The following is a 13814-nucleotide window of genomic DNA, read 5'->3' as shown; positions in this document are numbered from 1 at the left end:
TCTAAGCCTCCAGAACTACAAATTAAATCAACTTCCTTGTAATCTACTGTATCTGTGACACTCGGGGATAGTCCATGAAACAGACCGTGACACCTTCATAACCGTCTTCCACAGGTCAGGGCAGATTCTTCCAAAATTCAAATAGAGTTTATGTGTACCATTCCTGAGGACAGACTCCATCCTGGCTCCTTTTTTTTTTTTCCTGGTGACTGACTCACAACGTTTACACAGAGTCTGAATGGGCTGGCAGAGAAACAGGGGCACTGGTCCTGGTGTGAACATCCTGGGACACTGGTCCTGGTATGAACATCCTGGGGCACTGGCCATGGTATGAGCATCCTGTTCTTCTGGTTAGTGTCACGGAGATGGCATTCCTCTGCCTGGATTTCCAGTGTGCAGTTACTGAAGAGGCTTCGAGTAAGTACCAGAGCAGAGCTTTCAGGTGCCCCAGTAATCAACTCTTCATCCGATGTCATTTTCCCAGTGTTCAAGCATAGTCACTGTCAAGACATAATATCTCCCTATAAACTGAGATTCTCCATGGGTGGGTCGATATCTATTACATGCTGAACAAAAACCCTCTGTGTCACTGGCTTCCATGTCAGTCTGCCTAAAACTTCAGCTGCTCTAACGTGTAATCCGTGTGGCTTGTGCTTTGACGTGGCCATTAAAATTTCACCAAGCCCTCTTAGGATGCTCTGCATTCTTCCTCAGACCTGTGCAGAGAACCAAGTCATTAAAATGTTAAAGATCTCAACCTATTAGCAGCAGCACCTACCCCAGCTCAGGGGTGTAGGGAGCCCATAACCTTCTGTCTGTTAAACCCTCTCCTTGATCCAAGATCTACACCTAACACTGTCGAGTCTGGCTTCAGAGTGTGCCCATGTCTAATCAGGGAGAGTCAACCGAATCATTCTGTCTTAGACCTTGTGAGTGTCATGATACACCTTACCACGCAGAATTAGTGGTGAATATAAGATCTGCCTGACCAGCCTGAGGTGCAGAATGGGAGAATGCAGAGGAGCTCCTGACTACAACAGGGGAGATATCATGGCCCCCCCTTAGGTCTGGACCCCGTACAGACCTGTAGCCTACATCAACGTTCCCCGAGATGTAGCATCTGTGGGCAAGCACATGGACGGCAGCCTCCTTCCTTCATGACTCTGGGTGTGGGAACTAGCTGTAGGAACAGTCTTCACAGTGATCAGATCTACAGGCACAACACCATGCTATTCAGGGAGCAACTCTGGTGCCTTTTGCTGAAGAGCCTGCCCTCCCATCAGCCATATGGGTCCCTGTTAGGAGGGCCAGAGTGCTTGGCGTCACGCGCTGTTGGGGCTGGAAGGAAAACAGGCTCCTTCTCAGGCCAATTCAGAACATTACTGAAAATCTAAACATTTCACAGTGAAAGCACCACTTTGAAGACATGTTAAGTGTGGAGTTTTATCATTTGCCTCCATCACTAGGATCTGAGACCCTTTTCTCCAGCCAGGGTTGCCCTTTACTAGTCTTTGGAGCTACTGGCAGAATTGTCCAGACTGGACCACATGCCTTGCCAAGGAGCTGCACGGAGTTGAGGAGGTAGGCTGCTGTTCTGAGAAACATCATGTTCATTCCTATGAGATTTAGCTTACTGGACAAAGGCAACTGTTGAGTTGCGGGTGTGGAACCAGAATGCTGATCAGTTTTATCATCTAATGACCAGGTCTTCCTTTAGGCCAGGGACACAACACAAAGGTTTTAAGTTAGCATTCTTTTTTTTTTTTCGAGACAGGGTTTCTCTGAATTGTTTTGGAGGCTGTCCTGGAACTCCCTCTGTAGACCAGGCTGGCCTCGAACTCACAGAGATCCGCCTGTCTCTGCCTCCCGAGTTCTGGGATTAAAGGCGTGCGCCACCAACGCCAGGCTTTAAGTTAGCATCCTTAGAGTTGTTGGAATTCACAGTGTGCAGGGACATGACACTCTGCATACATTAGCTCCATGGATGTCTTTCTTCATCTGCCAGTACATGTGTTCTGTGTATGTGATGTACATAAGATCCATGGATGTCTTTCTTCATTGGACAGTACATGTGTTCTGTGTATGTGATGTAATCGGGCTTTGGGGGTTAATTCTTCTTTATTAAATACTTACCACTGCAATAATGTAGATATCACCATCATATCCTCTTCCGTTTCTCCTTTTCCTTTTTCCTACATTCCTAGTACCTTCTCACTTTCTCCACAGTGTTTATCTTTTACTTTTACAATGGGAAGAAAATCAATGATTGTATATTAAGACCCTTTGGAAGACTGTGAGAAAGCAGATCTTCACGTGTGCGTGACTTAAGATGATAAATAGCCAAAGGGCTACATCTTCAAGAAACTGTAGGACACACTTCTCAGGCGATCGTTGACATGTGTTGTCTCTGCTCTCTCCCAGGTGCCTCAGGATGACTGGGGTGCGTACCCCACAGGTGGCAAAGAGGAAGAGATACCCTGCCGTAGGATGAGAAGTGGCAGCTACATCAAAGCCATGGGTGATGAGGAGAGTGGAGAGTCAGACTCCAGCCCCAAAACATCTCCAAAGGTGACCCTCCGGCCAGAGCCCCTGCTGAAGTCCATTGTACAAAGACCACTTGGAGACCACCAAACGTAAGAAAGATGTCTTCTCTCTCCTGACCTTTTCTTTCCCTCCCCACAGCTAGTTAGCCTTGGGTGAGCTATCTCCCCTTTCAATTTAAGTTGACAGCGTTAGACCCTATGGGTTCCATTTCCTCATTCTTTTTGTCACATTGCTATTTTACTGGGCAGTATTACAATGTAATTATATCCTGTTCTCCTTTTCTCTCTCCAGACCCTCCCATACACTCCTCTCCTTACTGTCTATGGAATTTGTGTCCTCTTTTTTCGCTGTTTCATAAGTACAACCTGCTCAGCCCATAGAACGTTGTCTGTATGTGTATGTGTCTTAAGTGCTGATCATTTGGTATTGGGTAACCAGTTGGATGACCAATCCGACTTTAGCTGTTTATTTCATAATTGTGAAAATATGCTTGGGCAAGCTCTGTGTGTGCTTAGGTTTTAGTTTGGTTTTTGAGGGGATGGGGTGATTGAGGTAGGATCTCATGTGGCCCAGGTTGTCCTGAAACTCTCTATGTCTGAAGGATGACCCTGTGTCTGATTTGAAGCCTCCAGTGTGCGTCAGGACCATGCACATCACTCCAACATTTGCATTAAGAGGTACATGCTTCCACTCAAATGGCAGTGTGACTGTGTGAATGTCTGTGAGGAAATATCTCAACAGGGGCTTTTTGGTGGACTCTTAACTTCATAGTAGATTTTTGTAAAGGTGAAGGACATGGCTTGTTTTCACAGACATAAGATCAATAGACTTTGTGTATTTGTTCAAAGGCAAACCATTGATAAGCTTAACTTCTGAAATATAAACAGCTAAAACTCACTTGGGAAATTAGCTATTGAACTATGCAAAAGGCAGTTGCTCTCAGCAGTCTCCCTGATGGCATGTCCAATATGTCAGGGAGTCTGGTTGTAAAAAGCTAAGAACCACCTGGTGCCTCCTCGCTTCCCGTTTGGAGATGCCTGTCCTGTGTAAGTGGACAGCAGCAGGTGACAAGCCGCTCAGTGCTCTGTGCATTCTTACAGTTCCTCCCTGTGATGTATATGCAGTAAAACACCAATCTCTAATCAGAGGAGTCGCCCAGTGGATCCTCCACTAACCTGGTACTCACTATAACAAGGCAGCACTACCGTAATTTCTCCCATTAAACCCAATAACTCATGAGCATTAGCTTACAGAATGAAAATTCAAAAATTGAATTGCCGCAGAATCTTATTGGGCGAGCCATGGGCAGCCCGTGTGAGCAAACATCTTTTTTGAAGAACAGAGAGGTGCGTAGTGCAATTTTTTTATTTAAAAATTTTATTTTTCATTTTGCATACTGACCTCAGTTCCCCTCCCCTCCTTCCGCCTCCTCACCTCCCTGCTTCCCACCCCCTATCCACTCCTCAGAGGCAGTAAGGCCTTCCTTGGAGAGTCAACAGAGTCTGACATACCAAATTGAGGCGGGACCAACGCCCTTCCCCTGAGCAAGGTATCCCACCATAGGGAGTGGGCTCTAAAACCCAGTTCATGTACCTGGGGTAGGTCCTAGTGCTACTGCCAGCCCCTCCCCCCCAACAGATCAAGCCACATAACTGTCACCCACATTCAGAGGTTTTAGTTCGGTCCCATGCAGGTTCCCCACTGACAGAGTAGTGTAATTTGAACTAACCCCATTCCTCATGTTACCTGCAGGTCCAACAGGGCTGGGGGCAGAAGCCACTGGCATGAAGAAGAGTTCTCTGGGCTGCACTGAGACCAGCCGTGGAAACCACTTAAGTTAACCAAAGCTTTCATTTTCTAATAAGCTGCATAAATAGACCATCTTTATTCTAGAGTTTATTTAGATTTGGAGACCGTTTCAAATGAAATTGATTATTCTAAAAATGCATTCAAAGTATAATTGTAAATAACTGGCTCTGACAGGCCCCTTATTATTGATTGTTTCCTTTTCACGCCGTAGAATTTCCCAGCAGGAGTGACTGACAGACACTTCCTAGATACAGAGTGATTCAGAGGCTGAAAACGGACACGCGAATTCGCTCATCTCTGTGAGCGTCTGTTTTCCTCTATGCACAAACAATTTGCTTACCTTTGGCAGTGTTTCGGGAAGCAAATGTGGCTAGGGAATGTGCGTGGAACCAAACTAGGCCCTCTGAATGTGGGTGACAGTTGTGTGACTTGATCTGCTGGTGGGGGGGCGGGCGGGGAGGGGGTTCTGGCAGTAGTCCCAGTGTATGAACTGGCTTTTTGGTGCCCATTCCCTATGGTGGGATGCCCTGCTCAGCCCTCATACAGCGGGGAAGAGCTTGGTCCTGCCTCAACCTTATATGCCAGACTTTGTTGACTCCCCAAGGGGGGCCTTACCTCTCTGAGGGGTAGATGGGGATGGGATGGAAGGAAGGTGGGGTTCAGAAGAAGAGGAAGGAGAAGGAACTGGGGTTGGTACGTAAAATGAAAAAAAAAAATATTTCGATTTAAAAAGACAGAAAGCAGATGTGGTGGTGAGAGATGAACTTGGCAGTGAGCTGGGGAAGGGCCTTAAGTCTTGTCATCATTTTAACCTGCTGCACTCCTGGGCACTTTAGGCACTCCCTGCATCACTGTGCAATCCCATAAACTAGAATGCATCAGCAGGCTGTTAAGGCTGCCTAGCCCGGTGGAGGGGGGAGTAGAGGCAGACTGTGCCTCTAGTTGTCAGTTATCAGTTCTTCTTTTGAGAAAATCCCCTCCAAGAAAGCTGCAGATACCCTGCTTTTGAAACCGTGCTTCTTGAAACTCCAGAATCACGCTGTGGGAAAGCTGTCTTGTAAAAGAGTCGGTCCCCCTCATTACTGTTACAATGTATCCATATTGTCCACACAGGCCCTTTCAGTTCCCGAGATGCGTCTCTAGGACAGAGCATGATCCTAGAAAGTCTTTCGTCGATAGCGACCACTGGAGTCCTTGTCACAGCTGTCTTCATGCTATGCTTCTCGGCTGCTGGGTTCAGGGATCAGGATGTCCTCTGGGGCCAGGTGGAGGCCTGCCCATCTGAGCTCCAGCCCCTGCTGTGTGCCGAGCAGCAAGCAGGGTTCTTACCAGTTCATTTAAATATGATTTCCAAGCTGCTACTGAATCCAATTTACTGCACTTTTTAATTAGCTTACGTATCAGCGTTAAGATACTTGAATTACCAATTCAAGTCTGTTATTATGAAAAGTAGAGCTAATAATTTAATTTGAGCCTTTTGCTTTGTTTTGCTTAGTTGAATTAAAAATCAAAAGTCTAATAATGTTGAACCTGCCTGCGCCATTCAGCGCTGAAGGTGGCACTTTAGGCTTGTAGAGAACAGAAGACTTACTCAAGAGTCTACTCACACTCATCAGAAGATGAGCCCTTGCAGGGGCATGGATGTCTTCATGAATGCATCTGTGTATTCTTGGAGACACATGAGTCCCGGAAGGCACAGTCTTGATGGTCAACTGGACTAACTGAGACATGCCCAGGATTAGTGAGGGTCACCACGTGGGGCAGTGACTGGGAGGGTAACCACCCCACTCCCAAGGTGGGTGGAAACTTCTAGTAAACAACTCAGAAGAAAACAAAGGCTGAGAGAGAGCATAGGAGCTACCTTTCTTTTCTGAGCAAGAATGTCTGTGACAGCAAAAGTCCTTTCACACACCAGACTCCAGCTTCTCCAGCCTTCCATTGTGGACTCAACACCATGACTCTTCTGTGTGCATCCAGGCTTTCAACATTGTTAAACCCGAAGTCCAGAACCCGATTTCTAGGGTCTGGGAAAATTTGTTTTACATGCCCCAAATCTAGGGGCCAAGTGTGTTCTTTTGGCACTAGTTTTAGAGTTAGGGTGTTTTTCCCTGACTCTAGGTTCAGAGATAAAGCGTCCCTTTCACTAGCTTGGGTCCCAAATCCAGGGTGTGTTTCTTTCACTGGTTTGGGGCTTAGAGCTGAGCCATCCAGGCTGTGTAGGGGCTGGAATCAGGGGTTTTCTGGGGCCAGGGTCTCTCAAACATGTCCTGAGCATCCTGGTTTGAGAGCTTGGTTCTCTGTCTTTAGCATCAAGACAGCCATTGTTGATCCGTCCAACCCCATGTGGAAGCCAAGTCAGTAAAATGCATATATATATGTGTGTGTGTGTATATATATACATATATATATATATAATTTTCTTTTGATTTTGACCTTTAAGGACCCTTCCTAATGTACACACACACATACACACACACACACACACACACACACACACACACGAACATTCTATAGCCTTGGAATAGAGAAAAATGTTTAAACATCTTATATAAGGAAAAGCTGTAAGATACTAACCAATTTTAATTAACTTTAATTCAATTAAAAACTTATTCATGGTCAAAACAAATGCATCAGCAAACCAAAAGTTGCTGTCACTGGGCTAATTGACAACAAAAACATGATTTTTTTTTTACGAGACAGGGTTTCTCTGTATTGTTTTGGAGGCTATCGGTCCAGCCCCGCCTCAAACTCACAGAGATCCACCTGCCTCTGCCTCCCAAGTGCTGGGATTAAAGGCGTGCGCCACCACCGCCCAGCTCAACAAAAACATCGAAGGAAATTTTCAGTGTGAGAACACATGTTCATACTCTTAATATACAAAGACATCTTAGAAATCAAAAAAGAAAAGTTAATATAAAAAACAATTACAAATAATTAAATCTTTCTGGAACTGAAAAACCTAAAATTTGTTTTCATTATTTTTTTTTCTTAAGACACAGTTTCTCTATGTAGCTCTGGCTGTCCTGGAACTTGCTCTGTAGACCAGGCTGGCCTGGAACTCAGAGATCCTCCTGCCTCTGCCTCTCAAGTGCTGTATTGAAGGAGTGTACCACCATTGCCTGGCCTAAAATTTATTCTGAAATTTTTTCTGTAGATTGTAGAGACATGAAAGAAATAGCAGTGCCCCCTACTTGACGGTGTGTCCCCTGAATGCCTGTCCTGAGGAGGGAGGATGAGCTGCCGGAGACAACCCTCAGCAGGGAAATGGGCAGCCTGGCTCCTGTTCCCCCAGGAACGGCACACTGTCCCAGCTCAGTTCCTGGCCAGATTCTCCTATCAATAAGTACCAAGCACCTGGCAGAGTGGGGGCATCTCCACCTCCGAGCATGAATACCATTTGCCTCCGCTTGTGCTGTTCCACAAATGACAGCCACAACCTTCCACCTAAACTAAGGGAGACAAGGTGCTGGGAGATGGCCCAGTCGGCAAAACTGCCAGGAGCACAAGCATGAAGACCTGAGCTGGGATACCTAGAAAATCATCCAAGCAGGAGTTGGACCAGGCGTCTGGCTGGTTCACAGCCATCTGACGCCCTCTTCTGGCCTCCATGTGCAATTGCTCTCAGGCGCACATACTTATCCATCTGTAATTTTAACACAGACAGCCGTGAAAGGACAACATCCACATAGCTCATTGAACTTACAGAGGTGGAGCTGGTGCCCGCATGGAGCCCTCACCTCTGTGTTCGAGTCTCTTTGGTGTGGGAAGGTGCTCCACAGGCTACGGAAAGAATAACCTGAAGACCAACCCAGCCACAAAAGCCTCCACCTGTCTGCCTGCATGATGTGCTGGGACAATGGTGGCCCAGAATTGTGAGAGTGGCCAACCTATGTCTGGGTTAACTTGAGGCCCGCACCACAAGAGGGAGCCAATGCCCTACACTGCCTGCATGGCCAGGAGCCAGAGACTGGATAGCCTGGAGACCTAGAATAGAACCAAACACAACTCGCCAAAAAAAAAAAAAATCAATGAAACAATTTTTTTTTTAAGATGGCAAATGGTCTTTAATATATAAAAAGTGAAACAGAATAAGGGAAATTCCAGAAAATCTAGAACTACACATTTTACAACTGCAAGACTGGCAAAATTAAAAAGCTTTGGAGAGCTTTCTGTGACGAATTTAAAAAAGTCATAAAGATGTCTATTATAGCGTCACTTACGACAAAATATTAAGCTACCATTATGGATTTTTAATTGATCATCTTTCTTACAATAATGTAGCATGTCACAACTCTTACTTGAAAATATATTCTGGAAATCTAACCATTTTACAGAAATATTCTCACCTGTATGGACAAACAGTGATTTATTCTGCCAATCCGCTATGCTTACTTGAATCATAGATTATTCTAATATTATATTATAAATGGCACTATAGTAGGTAACTTTATAAATATAAATATTTGCTTCACGTAATGAAATAATTCTGAATGATAGTCTACTATACTCACCCATTGGCACCTCATCCAGTCATCGTCACAGAGTCTGTCCCCAGGAGCAGACAGGAGCAGGTGCAGAGACGTTATGTGGAAAGGGAGTCTAAATTGGAGGTCTCCATTGGGTCCCTCCCCTCAGAACTCAGGAAATCCCACAGAAGAAAGGAGGAAAGATTGTCGGATCACGGAGGATGGAGGACACCGGGAGAGCATGGCCCGCTGAACCGACTAAGCGGGGCTCACAAAGATAGCAGTGGCAAATACGGGGCCTGCGTGGTCCGCACCAGGTCTGTGTGTGTGGGGGTTATGGCTGTTGGTTTGGTGTTTGTGTGAGACTCAACAGTGGGAGCGGTGTGTCTCTGACTCTTTTGCCTGCCCTTGGAACTCTGTTGTACCCTTTGGGTTGCCTCTTGGAACTCTGTTGTACCCTTTGGATTGCCTCTTGGAACTCTGTTGTGCCCTTTGGGTTGCCTCTTGGAACTCTGTTGTACCCTTTGGGTTGCCTCTTGGAACTCTGTTGTACCCTTTGGGTGTCCTTGACGAGCCTTGATATGAGGACTTCTGCCTTGTCTTAGTGTGCACTGCTTTGTCGTGTTTGGCTGTTGTCTTCTCAAGGCTCTTTTCTGAAGAGGAAACAGAGGCTGGGGGTGGACCTGGGGGAGAGCTAAGGTTGGGAGAGCCGGGAGGAGTGGAGGAAGAGGAAACTGATCAGGATATATTGCATGAAAGGAGAATCTGTTTTCAATAAATAAATGCTTGTCCTTCAGAAATGTGGGCAAGTTAGAGGATTGGCTTTATATTAACATGTTCTTCTTGAAAGACTATAAGGAAAAGAAAGATGTAGGAGCCTGTGGTTTTGGTAGAATAAAATCATAATTCGCATGATTTAAAAATACATAAATAAAATTAAAATGGGCTCTGATAACAAACAATAGAAAGACATCACCCAACAAGCTTAAAGAGAAAAACTGCTGTCGTGTACAGGTTGTTCAGCATATTACTGAATGAATAAAAATAATAATTTAGGAGTCACATGCAGGGACCATTGCTAGTAAACCTAACAAATAAACTATTGCTGGAGACACCTGTGAGTTAATTGTCCTCAAAAGGTGACCACAACAACCATCAGGACAGGACAAGCCTGTAGAGCCAAGACACACTTGGTGCTTACCTCTGTGTTATTAGTCAAGGGAGCCGAAGCCTCCCAGATATCACACGCCTTAACCCGGCAGTGTTTAAATTAGCAGGAAGCCATGTGCTCCCTGGTGCAAGGTTCCTTTCCCACGGTTTCCATGGAGATCTGATAGCTTCCAGATCCATAATTTCAGTTGGAGACCAGGGTGAATTTCAGTGCCAGGCTGTGTGATGCTCTTGCCAGCTCTGTGCCTGTGTTTGCATCTCTGAGGCCAGCTTTGCGGTGCCAGGAAGCTCATGATGACCCCAGCAGGGACATGGCTTCTGCTAGGTGGCTGAGCACTTGGCATATGTCTTCCAGGTCCCTGCCATCGGGAAGCAATGACTTAGCACACTTGGCAGTCTGTGACACCAGGGCTGCACCTTGGGATGTGCCCCTGTGCTGCCAAGGGTCTTGTCCCCCGGTTGTTACAGGGCCTCCCTGCTGCATAGCTTTGACCTTTATCCAGTTATTCTACACATCTGTCACATTTTCTACCTGTTTAAAGTCCCTTTTTAGTATCTTTTTCTTGAGAGTTTGACATTCTTAACATCTAATTTAAAAACTACGCACATGTCTGTACATACACAAATAACACTCAATCTTTCATATGCACACACACGCAAGTTTTAAACAATAAAGCAGTCACGGGCTGGAGATGACATGCAGTTCAGTAGTACAGCATGCCTTGATCATGTGTGAGACCCTGCATTTGATTCCCCCATACAGAAAGAAAGAAAGACGGGAGGGAGGGAGGGGGAAGGGGGGGAAGGGAGGGAAGGAAGGAAGGAAGGAAGGAAGGAAGGAAGGAAGGAAGGAAGGAAGGAAGGAAGGGAAAAAGGAGAGAGAGAGGGCTGACAAGATGACTTCTCGTGTAAAAGCAACTGCCACCCCAAGCCTGACAACCCAAGTTCAACCTTTGGAACCCTAGTTATAGAAGTAGAGAACAGACTCCTGTAAGTTGTCCTCTGACATCTATGCCCATGACATATGAGCACCCACATATGGATTTACATACATACATGCATGCATATATACATACCTGCATACACATATATGTTTTCATTCAATGGTTTAAAACTATTTTACTAGTTGTTTGAGAATTGTATACACTGTATACATCTCCACACAGACCTCCTACTCCTTTCATACCCACTAACTTTGTGTCCTTATTTTCCTAAGACCAGTGAATCCGTTTGTGCTGTACGGACACTCTTAGGTGTATGGCCATCCACCTGAATGTGGTTGGCCACCAGGGGTCACGCCGTTAAAGAAAGCAAATTGTCCCCCTCCCAGTAGCTATCAGTTACCACTGGCTACCTCCCCACTCTGTACTGGGAGTTTGTTTGGCATGAGCTTACACAGGTCCTGTTCATGCTGTTACAACTCTGTGAGTTGTGTGTGAAACTGCCCGTCTGTATCCAGAGAACACTGCTTCACTCTGGTCATCCTTTTCCTCTAGTTTTTAGCATCTTCTGCTCCCTCTTATGCAATGATTTACATGACTTGGGATGAGGGATATAACATCGATAGCCCATTTAGGGCTAAACACTCCAGAGTCTCATTCTGTACGTCTTGATCAGCAGTGTGTCTCTGTGTTGACTGCCATTTACTTTACCAAAGTCTTTCTGATGAGGTTTGAGAGGTGAGTTAATCTTAGACTATAACAACAAGATATTAGAAGTTGATTAACACTATGGCAATTTGCTATAATAAGAGTAGGTTCTCCTCTGGTGCCTATGACTTGTCTAGACACAAGTTTCTTGTACTGATAGTGGTACACATTTCGTCTTGTGAAGCATGTCTTAAATCTGATCAGAAAGTAATTGGTTGCTTTTATGATATTCATGCCAGTAATGTACCAGTGGTCATGTATTGCCAGCCACCATTGTCACAGCTCACAGGGATCACAGCTGGGTAAGATTGGTGTCTCCTTTTCTCCTCTGGCAGTGTGACAGTCCTTGCAGCACTTTGAAAGTGAGACAATGGTTTTGAAGCTACAGGGTGGGGGCCAGCATCATTTCCTCATGTTCTGCGACTCAAGTCAGTGGTGTCTTCAGCAGTGTAAGTCTCGCCATCAAGTTCTAGAGGGCAACCAAGAACAATAGCACTGTTCTGTAATGTGTAGGGGTCTACAGAACCTCACTTGGCTAAAACCTGAAAAGAGGTAACCCGTGCCTGATGCTGGGCCTTTTATTTGTTAGCCTGTGGTATCTAGCAGGGCACTGTTGCAGGGTGACTCTGCTTTATCTCTTTTGTATATAGATGCATGCGTGTGTACATATGTATATGGAAGCTTCTGTAATATTGCTTTTAGTATGATTACGTCTAGAGTCTTTAATGTTAATTGCCCCTCCCTGTACTACCTCCTCCACCCTGCCGTCTCACCACACCCTCTTTAACCCTTCCAGTCCCATTAATTTCCTTTCCATCTTCATACCACTGTGTTCTGTCTTCTCTCCCTGGAAAGCCGCCACATGGCACCTTGCTAGTTTCCTGGTCTCTATGAGTATTTCGACTGAAACACACACATACATCTGAAGATTCAAATATAGCTTCTTAAAAATGAGAAAAAGCATTCAACATTTAGCCCTTTGAGGTCTGGGTTCCCCACTCAAAATGATTGTTTCCAGCTCCATCTTTTCACCTGAAAATTTTGTACGTTTGTTTTTTAGCAGCTAAACAAGTTTTGTTGTGCAAATGCACAGAATTTTCATTACCCATTCGACTACTGATGCACACACACATAAAAATAAACAAATGCAGTTTAAATATTTTTAAAAGAAAAGAGCCACAGCACTGATTTTAGCAGATGTAGTCACTTACTATCAACCCAAGTGTGTAATGCATATGTCAAACCCATAGCCTATCAAGACATGTCATATTTGACACACTGTGTGATGTAGCGGCAAACCAAAAGAACAGCCTAAAAAGTTTGTCACAGTGAGAAATTATCCCAAAGGGATGTCTGTGGGAAGCCCAAGGCCATGAGAGTTCTTCCACACAGTGTGAGTCCTCCATGCCGTATCAGGGCCAGCTTCAGAACACATCAGCTAGTGAATTAAATGAACTATTAAATCAATTGTTTAAATTGTAAAATTAATTACACTTGCGGCAAAAGCCTAGCACAAACATTATTGCATGAAGTAGAAGTGTGCCCATGTCGTTGACATTCCATGGATCCCACTGCCTAGATACTCTTGTGTGCATGCAAGCACGTACATGCAGGTATATATTATGAAACTGAGATGAGATCATAAGTGTGCTATGCACTGTTTTCCTCTCGGTTATTTTATTAGCTTCAGCTACAACTAAGACACACTACCAAGTTAGCAACTTAACACAAAATGAACTTACTGTCGGAAGATGTTGGGTCTTGTGTCTGGCATGGCTCTCACTGGGCTGTATCCTCAGTGCTGTGGGTGGGCTTCACTCTTTACTAGAGTGTCTGGTAGGAAGCTGGTTTTCCCTCAGGGCAAGATGTTGCAGTGTAAGGTAGAGACCTCAAGTCCCTGTTGACCGTCACCCAGGGATAGCTCCCCACTTGTAGAAGCAGGTGCTGGACCCGGGTGTTGGTGGCACATGCCTTTAATCCTAGCACATGGGAGGCAGAGGCAGGAGGATCTCTGTGAGTTCGAGGCCAGCCTGATCTACAGAGTGAGTTCCAGGACAGCCTCCAAAACAATACAGAGAAACCCTGTCTCAGAAAAGCCAAAAGAAGAAGAAGGAGGAGGAGGAGGAGGAGGAGGAGGCTCTGACTGGTGGTCCCAGCTTCAAACTCAGCCAGCTAG

At 45.4% G+C, this 13814-nt stretch overlaps 1 protein-coding gene across 4 annotated transcripts in view; it reads left to right on the top strand.

Moving 5' to 3' along the window:
* The window catches only part of Dlgap2 (DLG associated protein 2), a 684399-nt gene that overhangs the window by 590322 nt on the left and 80263 nt on the right, over window positions 1–13814 (top strand). For all 4 annotated transcript variants that reach the window (XM_040733553.1, XM_040733551.1, XM_021234406.2 and 1 more), the window contains one exon: window positions 2422–2633. In XM_040733553.1, coding sequence (XP_040589487.1) covers window positions 2422–2633 — 212 coding nt within the window. The remainder of the gene's footprint in view (window positions 1–2421; window positions 2634–13814) is intronic.

The sequence above is a fragment of the Mesocricetus auratus genome, unplaced genomic scaffold (genome assembly GCF_017639785.1).
Source record: "Mesocricetus auratus isolate SY011 unplaced genomic scaffold, BCM_Maur_2.0 Super-Scaffold_100031, whole genome shotgun sequence".
Taxonomy (NCBI): domain Eukaryota; kingdom Metazoa; phylum Chordata; class Mammalia; order Rodentia; family Cricetidae; genus Mesocricetus; species Mesocricetus auratus.
The sequence above is the reverse complement of the archived record's forward strand: the minus strand, read 5'-3'. Positions and strand labels throughout refer to the sequence as shown.